This window comes from Octodon degus, unplaced genomic scaffold (genome assembly GCF_000260255.1).
Source record: "Octodon degus isolate 3935 unplaced genomic scaffold, OctDeg1.0 scaffold00310, whole genome shotgun sequence".
Taxonomy (NCBI): Eukaryota; Metazoa; Chordata; class Mammalia; order Rodentia; family Octodontidae; genus Octodon; species Octodon degus.
The window spans coordinates 398,347-420,849 of NW_004524886.1; the positions used below are offsets into that span (position 1 = coordinate 398,347).

Genomic DNA, 22,503 nt, shown 5'->3' on the forward strand with positions numbered 1-22,503 from the left:
TCAGCTGGACTTGTGGAGCACGTGGTCTTGGGCTCTGGGTCTTCAGCTGGACTTGTGGAGCACGTGGTCTTGGGCTCTGGGTCTTCAGCTGGACTGGTGGAGCATGTGGTCTTGGGCTCTGGGTCTTCAGCTGCACTTGTGCAGGACATTGCAATGAGATCCAGGCCCTCAGCTGGATTGTTTGGGTCTCTAGTGTGAGCAGATCTCCTGCACTCTTCTGCATTTGACTTTTTTTGGTAAATATTATAAAATAATCCTATAAATTATATGTCCTGTATTAAATTTGTTCCCGTGCAGACCCTGACTACATCTTACACTCCCTCCCTCTTCCCTGCCTAAGAACGGTCTTTCCACAGGATACAAAGTTGGGGGCTTCATTTCTCCCCAGAGATTAGCTTAGGTTGCTCTCACCTGGCAGAGCCCCTCTACGCAGAACCCAGCCCTTGCCCACTGGCCAATACTACCCTATCCTCCATAGCCTGCGCTGTCAGTGCCTCCAGGCTTCAGCTCAGGACCCGTTGCCCACTGGAGTGTGGCATGCATGATCCACACTCTTCCAAACAGACTCAGCTACCCCAAAAGCCAGGGGCTGTGTGTTGGCTTATTTCACACAACATTACACTTTCCAGTGTACCTGTTTTCCTACAAATGGCTCAAATCCACCCCTTTTAACACAGTAGTTTCTGTTCAGTTGAAACAAAGAGAACAATGAAGGATGGATGGAAGGGGACAAAGGGACAGACTGATGGCAAAAGGAAAGGGTCCAAGGGAAAAGCAGGAGGGGCAAGCAGAAGGAGGGGGATATGAAAGGAACAAAGCTACCCATGGATAGGAGCCCAGTACCTCAGTTAATGTAGACATTACATTCCACAGCAGGAGCTTAGATTAATAGTACGATGAGAATAAAATAAATGGGACGGGGAACTGAAAGAGGAGAGGAAAGTAGCGGCAGGGAGGGGAAAGAGAACCACAAGGTAGACAAGCGTGTCCATGTACCACAGTCTTCACCCCAGAGACGCTTGTAGACTGCATGAACTGCAACACACACTAACAAAACGAAAAACTAAAAAAAAAAAAAAAAAAAAAAGACAAGTACCTCATTGCAAAGCCAGAATGCCCCTAGCATAGCTTTCTTCAGAGCAAAGCACATGAGAAAGTAAAACTATTGGGGATATTCCTCAGATTAAACAGGGGAAGTGGACACCTGACTGTCAATTGTTAAAGCTGTATTTTTCAAATGGAAATTTTATCCTAAACCTAAGAATTTGAAATTTTTTCCAAAGTGTAACCTTCACAGAAGGACAGAAGCTCCTATCTCCTTAGGCTTCCAGGTTGGAGGCTGACCAGGAAGAGTGGACACAGGTGGACCAGGCAGCAGGCGCTGCACCCTCCATGTCCCAGGCCAGGCAGCAGGTGCTGCAGGCTCCATGTCCCAGGCCAGGCAGCAGGTGCTGCAGGCTCCATGTCCCAGGCCAGGCAGCGGGTGCTGCAGGCTCCATGTCCCAGGCCAGGCAGCAGGCACTGCAGGCTCCATGTCCCAGGCCAGGCAATGGACCCTGCAGCTTCCATGTCCCAGGCCAGGGACTTCCTCCTTGTTCCAGCAGAGCAGGAGGGTTTTCACGGGGCCCTTGCTCTGCTCTAGCGGCACAAGGGCTCGCAGTGGCGTGGAGGTTATGGATCTTGGGGACAGTGATAGTACAGCCAGGGGTGCAGGCCTGCTGTGACCCAGGCCTGCTGTGACTAGGCCTTCAGCGTCGTTTGCAGAGCTGGAGCTCCCGGTCCTCGCGATGTCACCCCGCACTGCGGCGCCCCCTACGCAGAAGGGACCTGGGCCTCAGCTTCCCAGGGTATGTGTCACACAGCGGGGCCACCTGAGGCACATGTTGGAAAGATTCTACTCCAGATGTTCAAAGTGATCTCATGGATCATTTAAATGATTTTTAAAAAAATTCTTTCTCTAGAACTTCATCAACCTCAGTATCTCTGGAATTAGGTTTTGGGAAGGGGCACATGTTTTGCAGCATCTTGTTGTGCTCGCCTCTTATTTTCATTGTGTCTCTGTGCTGAGATTTGAGGCTGAGTGGGAAGATGTCGCTCTGCTGCGGCCCTGCGGGTCTCCCAAGCATGACTGTGTGTACACGGAGGCGCCGCGCAAGGGTTGTCTCCAGCGACACTTCCGCTGCCCGCTCCTGCACGCGAACCTCCACTCCCGGCACTATTTTGCGAGCAGAGAGCAGCAGCTCAAAACATCAATACTCAAAATGTTCACTGCAGATTCAGGTAATTGAGAACTTGTTTCAGTGGTTTTTACCCACCCACCATTTCACTATTCCAGGAGAGTAAAGAAGAAAAGCAAAGTACACAAGACTAGACAATTAAGTATTAGAGATATTTAGATCAATACGACTAAAACTTTACAAAAAGGAGAAGAAAAGACGTAAAATGGAGAAAAACACATAGAAAGGAATAAGAAAGAAATGGGGAGAGCTGGGGGGATGGAGAGCAGGTGTGGGGGGGACAGAGGGGGAAAGGCGGAGGGGCGGAGCCTGCGGCTCACAGCGAAGATTCTGTCGGCCTGTCCCGGTGCGAGGGAAACTGTGTCCTTAAGGAACAACTTTGGTTCGGGAATCCACCACTAAACAAAGTGGAGAGCTACTGATCTAAAGCAGAAGGCTAATCACACACACTAAGGCCAGTGCTCATTATATTCCACAAACTACCAACAGAGGAGCAAAGCTAAATAAAAGAACATAATAGACCGAATCTACACGCGAGGAGGTCATCTCGCTTGGCTAGGCAGGTGAAATCCTGAGCAGATTCTCAGTGCTGCTGTCGTGGGGTCACCTGTTCCAAGACCTCTGTCATTGTTGGGGAGCTGAGCCGCTTTCTCTGCAGCCTCAGCCTTGATGTCTGCGCTTGTGCCCCTGCTGCAGGCTCTGTGGATGCCCCGCACCTGTCATCTCGTCTCTGTCCCTCCATCAGCTCCCAGAGAAGCTGCACCCGTCCCTCCCTCCAGGCACCAGTTAGTGTCCTCTTGTCCTAGGGCCGGATGTGCGTTGAGGGGTGGGAAAAAGGCAGCTCCGGCAACCCAGGCCGGGGTTACCTCTCCACCCCCTGCAGTACCCGTGAGGGGCGGCTGCCTCAGTAGTCCTGGCCTCTCCCAGCCCTTTGCTTCCCACCGTGCCTGGTGCAGGGAGGAGGAAGAGGTGGGTGACAGCTCCATCCAGTGCCATCTCCTCATGCCTGGGGCTCATCCCTTCTCAGCCAATGTGCATGTGCCCTGGGGCAGGGGAATCCTCATGGGACAGATCTCTCGATCTCTGGCCCGGTGTCCCAGCAGGATGCCACCAGGTGCACCCTGAGGTCAGCAGTGCCAAGCCAAGCACCATGCTGGCTTCCTGCCCCAGGGAACTGTCCTTAGGACAGTGGATGTGCCTGAGGTCTCACACTGCAAATTCTGCCAACTGCCTTTGACTATAGATTTGTGTTCATTGCATATATTTTTCCTTATCTTTTGAACTGGTGAAATGCATTTAAATAACTGATTTTACTGTCTTACTTCATAAACTTCACAATTCTATCAAATCACAGTAGCATCATACTGGGAGTAAAGGCTGCAAAACCTGAGGTTGGGTAGGAAAGGGACTTCCGCCCCCAGCACCAAAAACGGAAGATGTAGAAGGTGTGGCGACCCCACCAGAATAAGTGTGCAGGGCAGCAGCATGGAGTGGGCCCAGAGATCAATCTGCATTTTTTCAATCACCAGAGAGTGTAGAAAGGTGCCAAGAATTGAGAAAGACTAGCCTGTCAAATACTGACATTTTGATAACTAGGTAGCCAATACAAAATTGAAAGTGGATTCTGGAAGACTTGAAAGCAGCGAGGGGGCCGGGAGATGGCTCGGTAGAGTAAGTGCTTGCCTGGCAAGCACAAGGGCCTGAGTTCAATCCCCAGTTCTGAGAAAGAAAAAAGAGTTGAAAGCAGCTAATGTACATGAGGAGAGCGCAGCACCATTCCCACGCTCACGTTCACACTCAGCTCAGCTCAGCAGCAGACTCCGCCGTTCTCGCTCCGCTTTGTGGGCGCTTGTGCCAGGCAGATGCTAGGCAGGTGCCCTAGAATCCAGCTCAATTCTGACAACCTCTGCCTGGAACCAGGGTCTGCTCCAAACCAGGCCCAAAAGCCCGGATAGACGTCAGTCGCCTGGCCGGTGACCAAGACCTCTGGGCCCATAATCTCCCAGGAAAGTCTTTGTCTTTTGCGTGCCTTCCCACGTGACCTGCTTCCCACGGGATCAGCATTACCTAAATGGCCACTACTACTACTAATGCTACCTGAGTGGGTACACTTGTGGCCTATGGCTCATTGCAGCTGTACCCCTCTGGAGCCCACTTGGGCAGTGCTCTATAAAACCTCCCTGGACAGAAGCATCCTGAGCAGCCCCTCTAGACCCCTGCTGCCCCTCAGGAGTTTTCTCTCTCTCGCACTAGTGTTCCACTTGTTCCTGGAATTCATTCCTCAATTTTGCAGAGCACAAACTTGGTATTAGACGTCTAACAGGTTGGGAGCTACAATAGTCATATTTCTCTCCTGTATCATATTTTGCAATCATAAGACAAGGAGAAAAGAATAATACTGTCTGATTCCCTTCGTGGATATGCTAGTACCTCAGTTCACAGAGACAGGAAACACAGGGATGGCTGGCAGAAGCTCGCGGAGGCAAGCTGGGAAAGGCACTGAGTGTGTGCAGACTCTAGCTTTGCAAGGCACAGAGCTCTGGAGCCGAGCTTCCGACATGGAGGTGTGCGGCTCTGGGGAGCCTGGTACTTAAAGGTGATGGAGGTTGGAGATTTTATTTTAGGTACATTTAGCTCTGGCTTTCAAATTATAAAAAAATTAAAATTAAACTGAAAGTATAATCCCCAGAATGGAAGAAAATAATGTCAAAATACAGGCCTGCCCATCGGCTGACTGGCAACCAGAGTCTATGACGTCTTCTGTTACTCAACAATGAAATTGAAACAGTTAAAGATAGGCAAAGATCGAAGCAGACAGCTTCCAAAGAAGGCTCTCAAATGTCTAAAGTGCATGAAATGATGCCTCACTTCATTCATCCACAGGGAGCGGACAGCAAAGCCGGCTGAGGTCTCGCCCTCCCCAGGAAGGGGCAGGACGAAAGGAGATGATAGTACGTGGCGCAGAGAGGTGCAGATGCCCGGGCTCCCTCTGCTCCCCCGCAACCTTGGAAACGTGCAGCAGGTGCCCACAAGCTCAAGTGTGGTCGTCCTGTGACCCAAGAATTCTACCTCAGGTGGGCAGCACTGCTCCCAAGGAAACAGAGGCAGCATCTGCACGGAAGCCCGGAAGTGCTCAGAGCAGTGTTGTTCACAGCAGGCAAAGTTGGAAGGAGCCGAAATGCTCACCGCTTCAGGAATGGATGAACCAAGTATGAGCCCTCGCTCTGCCTCCGTCCACTCTGGCCACTCCTGACAGCTCCGGCCACCCTCTCCTGTGAGCTCTGTATGAGGAGTGATAAATTGTATGCTGAGCGCTGCTGCCAGGCGCCATCCGCCAGAAAGGCAGGCTCACCAATCGCGACGGCACCCTCACCCATCTTGGCATAAGGCCGGAGACTGTGGCCCTGGCTTGTCCCCAAGCCTAAATGATCGTGACATGTAAGTGCTACAAAGCAATTTAGGACAGCAAGGCAAGTGGGACAGCGCAGCCGAAGACACTCACAAACGAGCACTCCAGAGCTGCTGCAGAACGTGGCGGGATAAGCATGTTGCGAGACAAGGGAAGACTGGGAGGGCACTCATGGCTGTGCGCCTTTACTGTGCATCTTTGCAAATCTCAGCCTTCCCTGTCTGTGGGGACCACACCACACTGTGTTGTCTGCCCATGAGGCCAGCTGCAATGCCGACGCAGGCAGGCTGGGTTCTTGAAAGACTAGCAATTGCACAGAGCAGACCACATACTCTACAGCTCACTCACACCAAACTTTAGAGGGGAAAGACTAAGAACCAGTGGCTGGGGTGGCCTCGGGGGGGAGAGCGGCAGGACAGGGCAGGGACGGGGGCACAGAGCTCGTCAGGATGACGGAAGCGTTCTTGAGTTCGCAGCCGCGATTGCAGCCTCGGCCAGCACACAGGTAAGCATACGGCCTCGCACTGGGGTTGTGCCTTGCAGACTCTGCAGCCTCAAAACCTGGCTCAGAATTAAGTGTATTAAAAATTCTGATTAAATGCACTGAAAATTGGGAGTTTCCAGGGAAGCACCGGATTCCCAGAAGCTGCCTGACCTTTCCGCAGGGCAACGTGTTGCACACGGTCACGAGCAGGCGCTGCGTGGGGCTGCTTCCTGCTCTGCTTTCCGGGAAAGGGCTTGTGTCAGGGCCGCAGGAATAAAAGATTCAGCTTGACAGGGACCGATTCTCTGTAAAACGATATTCACAACAATGTGCCGGAAGAGATCCAGGCACGCTGTAGCCACCGACCTCAGGGTCGCAGCGCACTGGCTGCAGAAGGCCAGCATTTTAGGAATTTATGGTAGGCAAGGAAAGCACCCCCACAATCAGACATGAGCCTGGACGCACTGCCTCTCCACTGACGCACGGAGCACGTTTGAACGCCGCCTCCTGTTTGGCATCTCACACATACGCACTGCCCGAAGACTCCAGTAGGGATTGCTGGGCCTCCACGGTCGAGCTCACGATGCTGGTAATCAGAGGCATGGGGAATCGTGGCTCCTTGGAGGCTGGGGTCACCAGGGCCCCGGGCTCATCAGCAGCGTCACCTTCACGTGTCCTAGCTGAAGATTCGGCCGGCTCTCAGCTATTTCAGCAGCAGGCTGCGCCGTGGCCCATGGGGGCAGCTCTCTGGGAAGTGAAGAAGGAAGCAGAGGCGAGGATCACACCAAGACTCGGAGACGAGCAAAGACAGCGTCTCGCCGGTGGAGTCAAACTCGCTGCTTCACCGCTCCGGTAATTCGTTCACGCTGTTGTTACCTACTTCTGACCCATCAGTAATGCTATGTCACATGCAAGTACCTGAAAAGCTTCACAAAATCTCAAACAAACTTAACAATCTCAGGCCTGTGCGATGTACACATACTTACAGAATACGTAGGCTTACAGATTCTAGGGTTTACTTCAGGCAATTTTTCCTTCAAACACTCTCCAAGGGTCTGTGTTTCATAGATGGCCAAGGTTAGACAGAAAAATCACACTGATAAGAAATTAAATTGAAGCTAAGCATCAGAACAAGCAATTTGGAAAGTGTAACTAAGAAGGCAAGAAGCAGATGAAATTCAGGAGGCATTTATTCCAAATAAAACGACATAAGCAAAAGTAGTCCTTTAATTATTTACCAAAGTTAGGGTAACTAGTAATTTTGGATTATATTTAATATTAATATTTATATTTAATTTGCATAATTTTGGATAATAGATACATTTTCTAAGATTTTAAAATAATAATACTGATTTTAATTATATTATTATATTTCTACCATTAAATAATTTCTGGTGAATTAGCAATCAAGATTGTTGTGCTGTCCTTTCTAATGTTGTAAGTAAAATAAGTTCAAAACCCACTGACAGGAGGAGTAGGACTCACTGGACTTCTGTGGGGAAAGGGAGAACTTGCCCGCAGTAGGGAGGAAGGACACAGTCAGAAGACATGGACGGCCAAGCCTCTAAGATGCCTGCCTGTGATTTCGGGAAAAGAATTTGAAAAACCACTACAGGTGTGCATCAGTAACTACACCTACCAGTACTATCACAACTAGGAGTTAGTAGTGATTTAGAAAACAACACTCTTGGGGCCGGGGAGATGGCTCAGTGGAATAAGTGCTTCCCTGCAAGCACAAGAGCCTGAGTTCAATACCTGGTTCCACCGGAAAAAAAAAAAAACTTAAAAAAAAAAAGAAAACAACACTCTCATCAAAGGGATTTGTCTTTACTAGAGAAATAAGGCCAAAAAAAAAAAAAAAATCACACGTATTTAACAACTTACCACACAAAAAAACATGTAAAATATTTTTGCAACATCCTGAAAAGCTGCATGAATGTATGGTGATGGCAGAAAAATACTGCCTGGATTTATAATGGCAAAGTAATTACCTATAAAACATGTAATTAAGGAGGTGCTAACATTTTCAATAGTAAAATTCCTCACTGTTGTTTTTCACCAATGAAAATGAAACAGCACCAAACTACATCTTTTCAGAATGGACGGACAAACTCTAAACCAATTATTTATAATTTGAAGGCTTCAACATAAGCACAGGCAAATAAACAGAATTCAACATATTGATGTTAGAATACGGAGATTTTCCCAGCAGCTACGCGAGTCAGTAGACCCTGGATCTGGAGAGGACGCTGCCGCCTCACCGCACGTCAGAGTCCCCGCCCAGCCGGGTGGTGCCTTCAGGAGGCTGCAAGCTGCTGCTGTTCTTCCTTCCAGACAAAATGGGCAGGTAGGACGTACAAGATGGGAGCAGGCTGCACACGGGCGTTAGGAGACAGAGCTTCTCCGTGCTGAAGGAAATGCCCTCGTGCATAGACGGTGGTGCAAAGGGAGACAGAAAGGGCCCACACGCACGTGCGCACACACACACACACACACACACCAGCACACACAGGCACACCCCTAGAGGAGCTCCTGAGCTGAGTGACCACCTGGTGTCCTTTAGAGCAAAGCCATCAGCAGAGGAAGCTCAGGTCCGTGCGCCTGCTCTCAGGAAGAGTGCGGCTGAGAGCAGCCAGCCACAGAGGGCCTCGGCCCACAGTCGCCCTCCTGCCCGGGCCTGGACAGCGGGGGGCGGGGGGGTGGTCCCAGCCCGGGGTTGGTACAGAGGCTCTGTCCAAGGAGCGGGGTTGGCCTGCAGAGCTGAAGCAAGTGGTGTCCCAGGAGATTCAGAAAAGTCATTGCAAAAGTACTGAGGAAAAGACAGATTGATGCGGCTTGCTCTTGTTAACTACTATATGAACTAATAATCTCACATGATTACTGCTGCAACTAACAGGATATCACTACTTTAGAAGAAGAACACTGAAATATTTTTTTTGTATCCGTGCATTCTAAGATCTTGATTTTAAACCATGCTGCAGTTCACCTGGGAGCTCTACCTCCTGCCTGTAGCAGCCTCTGCTCCTGTGACCTCTGACTCAGACAAGGACAACCTCACTGTCTTCACAGAATTCCTCCTCATGGACGTCGCAGGCTCCAGGGAGCTCCAGGTTCTGCAAGGGGTGCTGTTCTTACTGATCTATCTGGGAGCGTTGACAGGGAATCTTGTGACTGTTGCAATCATTGTGACAGACACACGTCTGCACTCTCCCATGTACTTTTTTATAGGCAACGTGGCCCTCCTAGACCTCGGCACCATCTCTGTTGTAGTTCCCAAGGCCGTAGTGAATTCCCTGACAGGAAGCAAGATGATCTCCCTGACAGAATGTGCTGCGCAGATTTTCCTGTTTGTGGTGTTTGCAGCTGTGGAGATTGCGTTCCTGGTGGTCATGTCCTATGACCGCTACGTGGCCATCTGCCGCCCTCTGCACTACGGGCTCACCATCACCCCTACTCTGTGCGCCCAGGCCGCAGCTGGCTCCTGGGCCTCTGGCCTGGTCTACTCCGCTATGCACACAGGGGCTCTGTTCTGGCTGCCCTTCACCAAGACCAATGTGATCCAGCAGTATTTCTGTGACATCCCTCAAGTTCTGCGGATTTCATCTTCAGAAGTTCAGCTTTCTGAATCTGTGCTCATTGCTGTGAGCGTTTGCCTTGTCTTAGCATGCTTTGTCTCTATGCTTCTATCCTACGCTAATATATGTTCAACTGTGCTTAAGATCCGTTCAGTGGAAGCCCGCAACAAAGCCGTATCCACCTGCACCCCACAGCTGGCCATCCTCCTTTTGTTTCTTATTTCTGGGTCAGTGGCTGTCTTGGGTCCCACTGCAGAGCAGCCTTCCCTGAGGAACCTGCTGACTGCCATGTTCTACACCATGGCGCCCCCATTCGTGAACCCCGTCATCTACTGTCTACGCAACAGGGACATCAACGCCGCCCTGGGCAGAATGTTCAGCCGATGCGCTCAGCTCCCTGTCAGGGCTTTTCTAGAATAAAACGGAAATGTCAATCTCTGATTTGCAAGTAGTTTAACTTATATTCAATGTGTGTTCCTAATTGTAACCTATACCTGCAGATTCTCTCTCTCTTGTTGCCTCTGTGCATTTGTGTCTGCACTTGTTGTGGCCAACTACAAGTCCATGTCTCAGTTCCCGTGTGGAGCACTTCTGTGGCTTACATGTGTGACCTGAAGTACTGCACATCTGGTTTACTTTGGCAAGATGTTTAGAAAATAGTAGAGCTCATTCTGAGCTAGGAACAGGCAGGATGTTGAGGTGCAGGGCGGCTCCACGTGTCCCACCATCGGGGAAGCCATCTGCTGGGAGCGCCTTGGGGGCTGGATCTGGGTGCCCTGGAGCAGCGTGGAGAGTCCTGTGCAATCCTGCTGTGTGTACTGAGCTCTTTGCACTCGCTCCTGCCCTCAGGGCAGGAGAAGGTGATGACAGGAGCGTATTGTTCATTTTTACCTACAACTACATGTCAACTTTTTGTCCAAGTTTATTTTCCTCCAGATATTTGAATGAACAAATATACTAACATCTTCTTTGCACTGTTATAGTGCAAAGAAGTTTTTAGTTTATAGTTACGTCACACAAGTTCCTATCTGTTTTGACTTTACCTAGAACACATTGTTTTCTTAGAGGATTTATAAAATCCAATATTGTATTTTGTTTGTATACTTTAGAGTATATTCTATTATTTTTAAGTAATATAGTGTCATCATGTAGAGTTTTCCAAATTTGAAACTTTGCTCCTAAGTGGCTTTCATATGTAGAACATTCTAACTTCTGTAATTTTCTTTATCATTGACAAGTGACAATTGTTTGCATTTCTGGGGTTCGGTGCGTGAGTGATTCTTTGAGGTAGTTCATAAATATGTGCAGCTGTAAACGCCACACCTTCACTGCAGTGGTCACTGTCACTGTGGGCGTGGGACAGTGAAAATCAGCAGCCGAAAAACAGAGCGGTGCTGCCAGAGCCAACGCTGAACGTGGAGGTATCCAAAGCTTGCTCTTTCTGCTCAACGGGAACGTGGTGTGCGTTGGTCAATACTTACGCATTGCCCGTCACCCACCTGCCAGGGCCTGGCAGCCTTGATCTCACTGTGCATCTCCGTGAACTCAGCCTTCTCAGCCTGCACGTGTGAGTGAGACCGTCCGTGGAGGGTCTGTCTCGCTGGGCCTGGCTTACCTCACAGAGCAGAACATCCTCTGGCTGTATCTGCATTACTGCAAAGGAACACAGGTTGCCATTTCTAGGCCTGAGCACCTGCCCAGAGTGCATGGGGCGCATTCCCTCAGCCCTCGCCCTTGTCGCTCCAGAGGTCAGCGTTGTGGCCAGGGCTGCAGCGAGGCAGGGAGGGGAGTCAGTGCTGCTGGAGGGGCATCCCGGTGAGGTTCCTGCGTCCCACAGCGACTGTGCTCAGCTTCTGCGGATCTCCTGCTGCTGTTCCTGCTGTCCCTGCTCATCACAAGTGCACCCAGGAGCCCGCATGGCTTCTGTAGGCTTCAACCAGATGTGACCCTTCGTCTTTTTGAAAACAGCATCTTATTTAATTGGAATGACATCTTCTAGCTTTAACTTCATTTCTTGATTACTGAGAGTGATGGATTTTTTTATATATCTATTGACATTTATTTCATGTGTTTCTCACTTTTTGTCTTCTTTTTTGGGGAGACATGTATGTTAGTGCTCTGCTCTGCCCAGCCTGGGATTAGGTTATTTGTTTAGTTCTTATTGAGTCTGAGATCTTTCTCAGTTGGGAAGGAAGTCAAGAATAGGACACGGGAGGGAGGCCAGGGTAGGGCCGCGACAGGACCCAGACGTGCTGAGCTCGTGCCGCAGCCCCACAAGGATGGAGGATTAGCACGGCAGGAGTGTGCCCAGCGTGGCGGCCATTCAGCCGTCCTCAGAACCCGCTTTGAAACTCAGTTTCATTGTTTATCTTTCTCTTTAAAATAAAAAAGTAAAATAAGGGATGCAGCATAAAGCCAAGAATAATAAAAAGTGGACTAATAAAAAGGTCATATCTGTGCAGTTCGTTGCCTAGTTCAAGTTTTAGAACTACCAACAAGTAAAATTTTACATATAACCTTGAAACATGTAACTGCATCAGAGATACACAATATGCCTGGCTGTGACACACACACACGTATGTGAAGCACCACCGTGGTCACGGTCTCGGTCGCTGCTGCCGCAGCAGTTTCCCTCACTTCACACAGAAGGCGATGCACCCTGTGCTTGTGAGTGCACCCAGCTCCGACCAGCTGTAGTCACAGATTTATGGCCACACCAACCGCTGGAGGTGCACCCCTCCACTGGGGTTCAGATATGCAATGTGCTCCGGAGGCTTTGTGACTGTGGTGAGGGCCGTGGGTGCTGCACTCTGCTGTGCAGGCCGGGAGCTGTGTGCCGCCTGCAGGCGGGGCCTGGCTGGAGGGGTCCCGCGGCTGGCTGGAGGGGTCCCGCGGCTGGCTGGAGGGGTCCCGCGGCTGGCTGGAGGGGTCCTGCGGCTGGCTGGAGGGGTCCCGCGGCTGGCTGGAGGGCGACGCTTCTCCCTGACCCCACTCACAGCCCCCCTGGCTGCACACCCCCCTGCCATTGCTTCCACCTTCCCATCGGTTCTGTACAACCAGCATAATATGGGGTGAGTCATCTAAAACCTTGAGGTAAAAAACGTCTCTCTGACTTGTGGGTCGTGAGTGTTTGATCCAGGAATGGGCAATATGACTGACACCTGTACTCTGAGAATTTCGCTCCCAGTCTCAGTAGATTACAGACTAGAAAAGGTCATTGTACCCAAATTAAACTGATGAAATTAGTCATGGGGCACCAAGAGAGTCCTGGCCATGAGATGCAAAATATGGAAATCAAGTAGTTGGTAGTCAGACACGATATCTGGAGAAAATCAGACCATGAGCCTGCACAGAGCTCCTCTGTTCGGCTCGCTCGGCCTGACTGACTACACTGGAGACACCTGCCCAGCCCCGCTGACCACAGCGAGCTGCATGGCCCACGCTCCCACCCTTCCAAACATGCCCTGCTTGCTCACCTTTTTCAAGGACCTTCTTGTTAATAAAAACTTAACTGATGCTACCCAATAAAACCCACCCCAGGTGGAAGCCTTTGTGTCTCCTGCTTGCAGGCCTGTGTGCACTCTGCCCAAACCGGCTCTGGGCTGATGCTTTGGGAGTGACCGCCCTGAGCGTGTGGGGTAGTGACTGGGCTGCCTTCCAGCTCCTCGGTACAGAGCAGTTTCCATTCAGTTCCATGTCAGTTCCACAATATTCTTGGTTTCCTGAGTGGGAAAATGCCTCCCTGACCTTTTGGGTCACCATGGAAGCTTGCTAGCCATGGTGGGGACTTACTGGCAGGCCCGAGAGAGAGAGAAGGTGCACCTTCTCAGAGTCTCCTCTGCTGTCCTGGGACAGCAGAGACCTCACTGGACCAGCAGAAGGACCCTGAGCATGTCGGCTGAGTTCAGGGCTGGGCAGCTGCACCTCCATGTGCTGAAGGAGGACCTGGCCACTGCTCACCTGTGTTAGGCAGGACAGTGAGCTTTGGTTTCAGCCAGACTTTGCCTTAAGGGCTGGGGCTGGGACGTACAAACCTCTGAGCGCCAGCATGTGAACAGATACGGAAGCAAGAGGATGCTCCTCCACGCTCCACGGCAAAGCCACCCACAGGGGCTCAGAGCCACGGAGCTTGACTGGACCTTATCCTGGGGTTCTGCACAGATGTTGCAGAAAAACCAATATCAAACCAAATGGAGGACTCTCTGCACAGAGGAGTCAGAAGGCAACTTTTGTTACCCTAGCAGGCTGGGAAACCCAGAGGTTCAAGTCACCAGCCCAGAGTCAGGTTTGAGTGCTGTGTAACGACGGTTTGCAGCCAAAAGTATAAAGTCAAGAGCAGGTTGTTCCATGACTGGTTACACGGATTATAAGAACTATGCTCCATATTGTAAGGCAGAACTCTGGGCGGGAGGGTTCTGAGAGGACTAGGTATTTAGGGTGAAAGGGCTCCTCAGCTGAGCCAGACTTCCCCAGTCGTGGGGACTTGGAAGTCTCTCATGCCAGTTGAAATCACTGCGTATTTTACAACACGAGCTGGACACAGTCAGCTTGATGTCACACATTGTTAAGGCCTGCACAATCCAGCCTACATGAACGCACCTTGCTTCTCGACAGCAGCATGAGCCTGGCCACCGGCACGCGCTGACTTGTACCTTCACCGTCGTGCACCTGCGTGGCTGCAATTCTATAAATGTGCCCTTACAGTCCGACTGGGCTCCCAGAGCACTCTCTTCAGAGGCTTGAGCGGGCATCACGGAGGACTACGGCACACCTCCCCTTCGCCCAAGTGCTGCCAGGGTTGCCATGGGGCAAGCAGCAGGCAGGCAGCTGTTAGGCCTCTCTCTCTCTGAGGGGGGAATCCATCCCTTGTCTGTTGCAACACCACCTAAGGGCTCACCACACACTATACAAAGCCAGTGTGGGTCCCCGTCAGAGTAAGCCAGCTGACCCAGACTGCCTGCTGAGAAGCTTCAGAAAGGATCGTGGAGTGAAAATAAAACACCAGTGGCTCCATACTCTGCAGGCGTGCTGGGCCACACCCATGTTGCCTGCTCCCCATAGCTACCACAACGTGTGCACATCATTCACCAAGTTTGGGACAAAGCAACAGCTTCCTGACTGAGAGATCCGCCTGATCAAGTCCTAGCCAGAGCCTCCCGCCTCGGCTCTGTGCCTGCACCTGTCAGGAAACGGAGACTTCTACTGACCAAAGCTAGCTTGCCCAGCCATAATAAAGCTCTAAGCAAAAGAAAACCTCCTGCCCTGCCCCCCAGCCCTGAAGACGACCTTGCTCCTCCATCTGAGGTCAAGTGAGAGGCCCTCCAGCAACAGCCACTCTTCTGCCCATATGGCACCACCCTCAACCCGCAACCACATGCTCCCTGACGCTACTGCTCCACCCTCATCACCACCCTTTTCCTGCCCAGCCCTCCACTCCCCAGGGCAGTCAGCCACCACCTCCACTCCCTCCATCTTCAGAAGGCCCTCTGTGATTATCCAGGAGCTGACCAGGACCAAGCCAACAACCCAGCATGACTGTCAGCCTTTCCCCTCCACTGATCCTCTCAATTGGAGGCACCCCATCCCATCATGCGCTGAGGAGCTGCGTGCTGTGACCGACCTCCTTGCCTCAGCCTTCCAGACCCACCTCCCCACTTGGGATGCCTGCCAGCCGTTGCTCCTGACCCTCTTCAAAACCAAACAACACCTTGGACTTTGGAGTGGACTGGCACCTGACTTTGAGCTCAGGCCCCAGGTGCAGTTAAGTCACCAGCCTAGCACTGCCCGCAGGCATTAGAAAGCTAGACAGCTGCACCCCGGCTGAACAGCCAAAGCTCTGAAAAGCTTTACAGGAGAAATTGAAAGATAAATTTTAACTACTTGGCAAGTGTGCCTTTGGCTTTCAGACTGAGTTGATGTAAAACATTTCTTGCACATTACAAAGTTTTGAATTCACAAGGCCGGCTTGCTTTTCCCCTACTCTGTTGTTTTAAAATAAGAACATCAGTGCAGTATTACTCTGAGGCCCCTTTGCAGCTGGCCAAGTTTATCATCTGAGGAAAAACAAGGGAAACTTTAGAATTCCAGCAGCTGCGGTCAAGTTTGTTGTGGAAAACTAGAGTAAGTGGGAGTGGAGCAGAACATAAAGAAAGCTAATTTCATTTGAAACTGTCTAATTGCTATTTGTTTCTCAATAAAATTATGGGAAAAAATAAACTAACTCAAAATAAAAAAGAAGGCTATAAATGTAAGAAATGTAGTCTTGTACCAGGAAGCCTCTGCCTGAAGAAAGTCTTGTCCTGCTAAAGAGATAAAAAGAGCGGCAGTGTCAGGACTAGAAGGCTGAGTATGCCCAGGAAAGCTTGTGGAAGCGGATTATGAAAAGCAAAGTATGTGTGTGGTCACTTGTTCATTTGGTGGAGTTCAGGCTGCTCCTGCTAAAAGCTCCCATGAGAAGAAAGGCTCAAATCTGCAAACAGGAGGTTAGATGCTTCTTAGGGTCTGACCTAGAGAAGGGGCTCAAAAACCTAACTTGAGAAAGAAAAAGTGACTTGCTCCATCCTGAGGGCAGGTTGTTAAAAGGATCTCAGGAAATGCCTGTGGGAGACTGGATTCTGCCGGATCTGGATACCTGGGTGTGCTGAAAAAGCAAGACCAGCTCCTGATATGTCGAGACACGCCACTAAAGGAGAAAAAAATCGGGTCCTAGAAGAGAGCTAGTCATTGGAACAAATCAAAAGGGCCTCGCCTCTACTCGGGCCCTGCGAATTCCAGACGTAGCCCACCCTTCACCTGTTCATCAGTGGAAAATGACAGGTCCCCTTGGGAGGCTTGGGTCCAGCAGTGGGAGCCTGGGAAGGGCCAGAGGCCCCCATGAGTCCCCTCTGGACCAGTGTCAGCCGCACGGCCTCCCAGGTGTGCTGCTCCCACCCTTCTCATCAAGGACACATAGAAATTGACTTGGGGACACAACCTGACTGTCCAGGGCCCTCGCACTCTGCTTGAGGCCCTCGACAGCTGGGGACAGCGCTAGCGCTCAGGAGCGGCACACCCAGGATAGGACTGCTGGGTGGGAAGCCCACTCACCTTCCAGCCTGCTGGAGCTCTACGCCTGGCCTCCCTCGTGCCCCAGGGCTCAGACAGCAGGAGCGGGGTTGCCTCACACTGACTCGAGCTTCGCCCGACCTCTGACAGAGCCCTTAGCAGACACTGAGTGCACCCTGCCCATGCAGGGAAGTACCTCTGAGACAAACGGGCAATGGGAGGCTGGCTTGCTGCTGTCACTGCACAAGAAGAGCCCCCAGCAGGGCCTCTCCCCCAAATTGGTACACCGATGAGCAGAGCTCTGGACACTCACGCAGGCCCTCGATCCGCAAAGGGTGAAAGATGAACACCTGCCAGGGGCCAGCGGGGCTTCCGCAGCGCTTCCCATGTGGGAAGTTACACAAGCAATGAGCCCTTCGGCAGCCGAAGAAAAATGTAATAAATAGAGACAAGGTCTCACAGCTTCTGGGCACCATACGGAAACCAAAAGAGGAGGCCATCGCCCTCTGTAAAGGATGCCAGAAGGTAGAGGACCTCACCACCCTGGCATGCCAAAAGACAGATAAAGCTGCCCAGGTGGCTGCAGAAGGCAGAACTTGAGGAGACCATGACTTGGTCCAGAACTTAGCAGTCTGACAGGTGGATGCCGCCAAGACAGTTCTAAGCCTCCAACAGGGACCTCTCCATTACCCCCTAAGAGACACAAATGAGTGCAACAAGAAGGGCATCACAAAGACCCAAATGGCTTTCCTGGACGGTCAGATATTATCCCAGAGGAGACGGCTTAGACCCGGGTGAAGTGCCACCATGATGTCACCCGTGGAGGAGAGACTGCCACAGCCCAGCTCCTGAGTTGCTGTTGTTACATCCTTAAGTGGACATTGAGCTTACAGCTGGCAGCAGGAGGTGTCACACTTGGGCAAGGACTGAAACCTCAACTGGCCGTCAGCTCCCACTTGGACTTCAACATGCAGGACTCGCTCCATTTGAAGATCTCCAAATAGACTTCCTTGAAATTAAACCCTGCTGGGGCCAGGAGCACCTATGATTTTGAGTTTGAACTTGCTCTGCACGGCCAAGTTTTCCCACACGGACTGAAAAGGCCTCAAAACAAAAGTGGTGGCAATCCAGTCCTGGATCCCTCAGTGCGCCATCAAGCAGGCCCAGCCCAACGCTGCCAGGAGGCCTTCCCTGATGGATCAGACCCCTTAAAGGCCACCCTGGAAAGACAGCACACTGAAGGCCCTGCCCTCGTCACTCTGGAAGCTGAGGCATCAACGCGGGCTGAAGCCGGGCACACCCCACAGAGGGGAAGACCCATCACTCCCGCGTATGGTTGTGCTGTGGGTTTGCAGTGCCTTTTCTCTTGCTGATCTTGGTGCTTGCCCCTGGACTCTGTGCTGCGACCCCAGAGGATGCAAGCAGCCCGCGGAGTTTGCTCTTCATCTCCTCTGCGTTACTGTGGTTACTGGGCTGCCCACCCTGAATTGTCTGTGGTCACTCTTCTGTGCGTAGTATACCTGACCCTCCTAAGAATGTACAGAAAGGGGGAATACTGGGAAACCCAGGTTCGCCTTGGAGGCTCCCCAATCTCACCAGGTACGACCCCCAAGCCGCTGGTGCGTTCTTACACTTTGATGCCTTTCTCAACAATAGAAATAAGACTACTGACGATTATAGAGGATGTGGACCCCTGAGTCTGGCACAAGCTCACAGGAGTGCACTGCCTCTCCAGCAGACTCCGTCAGGCCCCCGGACCACCTGCTATCTGACCCGATTTCCTTCCCAGGCTTTCAGAAAGTGCATCGCAATTGCTTTGCAGACTACACCAAACTATCAACTCTTCCCTTCCAAATAAGAATCTTCCTTCTAACTAGAAAAAGGGCATAATGTGATGAAAATTAAAAAAAAAAAATTTAAAACCAGTAGTCAGACACCATGTTAGGACCCAATGAGATCTTACGGTCCTGCACGTGGCTCGTCTGTCAGGCCCAGCCTGGCTGACCACACCAGGAAGACGACCGGCTCAGCGTGATGCACCCAGCTGCGTGGTTGGGGGGCAGGGGTGGGGTGGGGGGGTTGGGGGAGGGCAAGGTGGGGGGTCCTTTACACTCAGAGCATCTCCCTGCGCCCCTCTAGCGCAGGCTCCAGATGCGCACCAAGTGAGGCTCGGGGCCCCTGCCCATGCACATAGTTAATCTTTTTGAAAAATATTTTCCTGCTTATTTATTATTTTAATGAGAATAAAAATAATAAAAACAACATTAGAAAGGATACAGAATTTTGCTAAACAAAATGATAGGAATTCAACCACGGTTGTTATAGTGTATACTGTAGTCTTCAAATAAGCTGCTCAGATTACCAGATAGTAGTTGCAGAACTGCCTAAAAAGTTAGTCAAAAACAATTTATATATATATATATATGCCCTTAACTGTTCCTTTCAATGGACCAACAGAAATAAGCAGTCCAATTTCCCAAGCTATATATATATATATATCTCAATTGTTTCTTCCCTTTGAACAGATTTTCTCCCTGTCCCAGTATCTATATATCTTTCAGATTTTATTTACTCTTCAGGTTCTTACACTAGGGAGACAATACAAGGTTTGCACATGCAGGTCTGATTTATTTCACTTACGAGTGTGGTCTCTAGTCGCATCCATTTACCTATGAAAGCCTCCAGTTTATCTTTCTTTATAGCTGAGTCCTATTCCACTGTATAAAATGTCATGTCTTTTTTATCCGGCTGACGGGCACTTGGGCTGTTTCCAAGACTGAGCTATGACAAATTGTGCTGCTATAAACATGGGCACACATCTACTGCAGTGTTCAGGGTTTTTTGGACAAATACCCTGGAGCAGAAGATCTGAGCTGAATGGGACATCTAATCTCAGTTTTTCAGGAATCTCCGCACTAGTTCCGCAGTGGTTACGCCAGCGCACGCTCCCAGGAGCAGGGGAGAAGGGCTCCCTTGCCCCACAGCCTCTCCAGCACTTGTTGGCTGGCGTCTTGAAGGTAGCTCTTCTTTCTATGGTGAGACTGACTCTCAGCGTTGTCCTGCTTCGCACGGCTCAAGTGACCGACGATGAGGAACTTTTTCTCATGCGCTTATTACCCACTTGTATTTCTTCATCTGAGAAGTGCGTACTCACTTCAGCAGCCTTTTGCGGACTGAGCTCTCCTCAAGTTGACACAATAAACGGCACCCCAGCGCGGAAAGGGCATGTCTTGTCCCCACAGGGTGGACAACTGCTGGGCCACTTAGCTGAGCATCCAGCCTGCTCAGGGTGACACAGCGCACCAACCGTGACACAGAATTTCTGGGTACTCACAGTTCTGGCCATTTATAGAAAAATGAACGTGGTTTATCAGCATCTACATGACCTGTGCCCGGGCAGCCGGGAGATCTAGCAGAGCCACGCACCAGGACGGGGCCGAGTGCACAAAACAGGGATTCGTGAAATGCCTGCAGTGGTATTCGGAAGTGCTGGCTAACGTGAGTTAGCTGGACTTGGAAAGGCTTTTGTCTGACACTGCAGCTGCTTACGTAACGAAGGTCATGCTTATGCACGCAAGACTGACGTTTCAAGTGTCCTATTCATTTCTGATCTTTAGTCTTTTAAATTTGGAAAAAATATTGTTCTCACTTTGAGTCTTAGAGAACTTAAATTCAGGATGAGTAAGTGCTTTCCAAGTAGCCCTGCTGTTGAAGTTCAGTGCCAACAGGGTACAGATTTTTTTTTGTGTGGTCCTTATTTTATAGCTTCTTTGACCAAAAATAAACAGTCTTTACAGCCACAAAGATATTGTAGAATAATATTGCCAAGAAAATTGCACACAGCATAAGAAAATATGTCTGGCCGTGGAGATAACTCAGTGGTCAAAGCGATTGCCTAGGCAAGCAGAAGGACCCAGGTTCATTCCCCAGTACCGCATGCCTTGCAGGCCCCAGAACCCAGGCGCACCGTGCTGGCCACCCAGACCGAGCGTGGTGGTGCTCACCTGTGATCCCAGCACTGGGGGGCTGAAACAGGAGAATCACTAGGAGTCTGAGCTGCAGAGTAAGACCCTCCACCAAATACGAAAAATTTTCTTTGAAAAGAGTATATGTTGGACCCGGGGAGATAGCTCAGTAGAACAAGCGCTTGCCTGGCAAGTGCAGGGTCTTGAGTTCGATCCCTGGTACTGCAAGAAAAAAAGAAAGAAAAAGAAAAAAGAATATATGTCACCTCCACATAATGCCATCATCTCTAGTGTTAGCAAAAAATTAATAACACAAAAAGGGCCAGACAGGTAGCTCAGCAGATTAAAGGGCCAGCTTAGGCAGACACAGGGACCAGGGTTTGATCCCTGGTGTGCCACGCCAGCCCTGGCCCAGGGAGAGCTGAGATGGCAACTGAGACTGGGTGTGGTGGTGCGCACCTGTAATCCCAGTGCTTGGGAGGCTGAAAACAGGAGGATCACAATGAGTCTGATCTGTGTAGTGAGACCCTGTAGACCACCTACTACATACATTAAAAAACTTAATGACACAAGTGAATTAGTCATACCTCACTTCACAGGGAAGGTTTTCTAATATACACCCTATAACATTTTACTTTGTGACTCCCTCAGTCATCCAATATTTGAATTGCTCCCCTAGTCAAATAATTCTGCTACTTTTCCCAGTACATGAACTTCCTTATGTAAGGGTTCTAACAATGTTCATTTCATATGCATCTTCCAACTTTTGAATATCCATGTTCTGAAATCGCTAAATTTCATTCATACTCTATGCATTGCAGATAATTTTCCATTTTCTTGTCTTTTAACTCTTTAGTTTTATTCGCTTCCTTTTTTCAGATGGGACCCTCATGACTCTTTTCTTGATGTGTTTCACGTGCGTGGGCACACTCCACGTATCCCACAGCTGTGTCCGGCACGCCAGGTGTGAGCATCGGAGTGTCACATGAGCTGCAGAAGGCTGGGGCGGCCCCTGTTCCTGGCCCATTTCCCACACTGGTCAGCTTTCTCCTCCATGAAGCAAACATCTGACACCCACAGCTTAGACGAGAGGTTGACTATGTCGCTGGTTCTAGTCAGTTCAGTCCACAGTCAGCTGACTGTAAGTTAGGAACACCATGACCGAAGGCCACGGCAAAATCAGGAGACTGAAGAGAACTGCACCAAGGGGAAGCATCACAGAGGCAGGTAGACCCTGAGGTCACACCTGGGAGACCCCACCGGACGCACCCAGGAAGACGCTTTGCTGATCCGCTCATGGCTCCCAACACAGTCAGTGCCACATGCTCAAAAGAATGGCAAAATTCCTTGGCATCAGTGCCACTGTCTCATACCTGGTTAGTTTGCTTATTTGGCCCTAGCGTGGAAGTTATAAATCACAAAATCAAGCTAGTTGGATGATCCTTGACATTCTTACTCTGTTAATTTTGCTAGCTGTGGCAGACCACCTGCTGTGGGCCAAAGGGCTGCAAGGCACCACCTGCTGTGAGCCAGAGGGCTGCAGGTGAGACCTCCTGCTGTGAGCCAGAAGACTGCAAGTGAGACCACCTGCTGTGGGCTAGAGGACTATATGTGAGACCACCTGCTGTGGGTTAGGGGATGCAAGTGAAACCACCTGCTGTGAGCCAGAGGGCTGCAGGTGAGACCACCTGCTATAGGCTAAGGGATGCAGGTGAGACCACCTGCTGTGGGCTAGGGGATGCAGGTGAGACCACCTGCTGTGAGCCAGAGGGCTGCAGGTGAGCCCACC

General features: G+C 50.6%; 1 protein-coding gene across 1 annotated transcript; it reads left to right on the forward strand.

Annotated features, from left to right (window-relative positions):
* The first annotated feature begins 9,102 nt into the window (after nucleotides 1-9,102).
* On the forward strand, nucleotides 9,103-10,125 carry LOC101592037 (olfactory receptor 14I1-like). Its single transcript, XM_004647518.1, has one exon. The coding sequence runs from the start codon at nucleotides 9,103-9,105 to the stop codon at nucleotides 10,123-10,125; it is 1,023 nt and encodes a 340-aa protein (XP_004647575.1).
* Nucleotides 10,126-22,503: the final 12,378 nt, after the last annotated feature.

Excerpts from the sequence above, each read along its gene's own strand:
- LOC101592037 (XM_004647518.1), top strand. The coding sequence starts at position 9,103 with ATGCTGCAGTTCACCTGGGAGCTCTACCTCCTGCCTGTAGCAGCCTCT.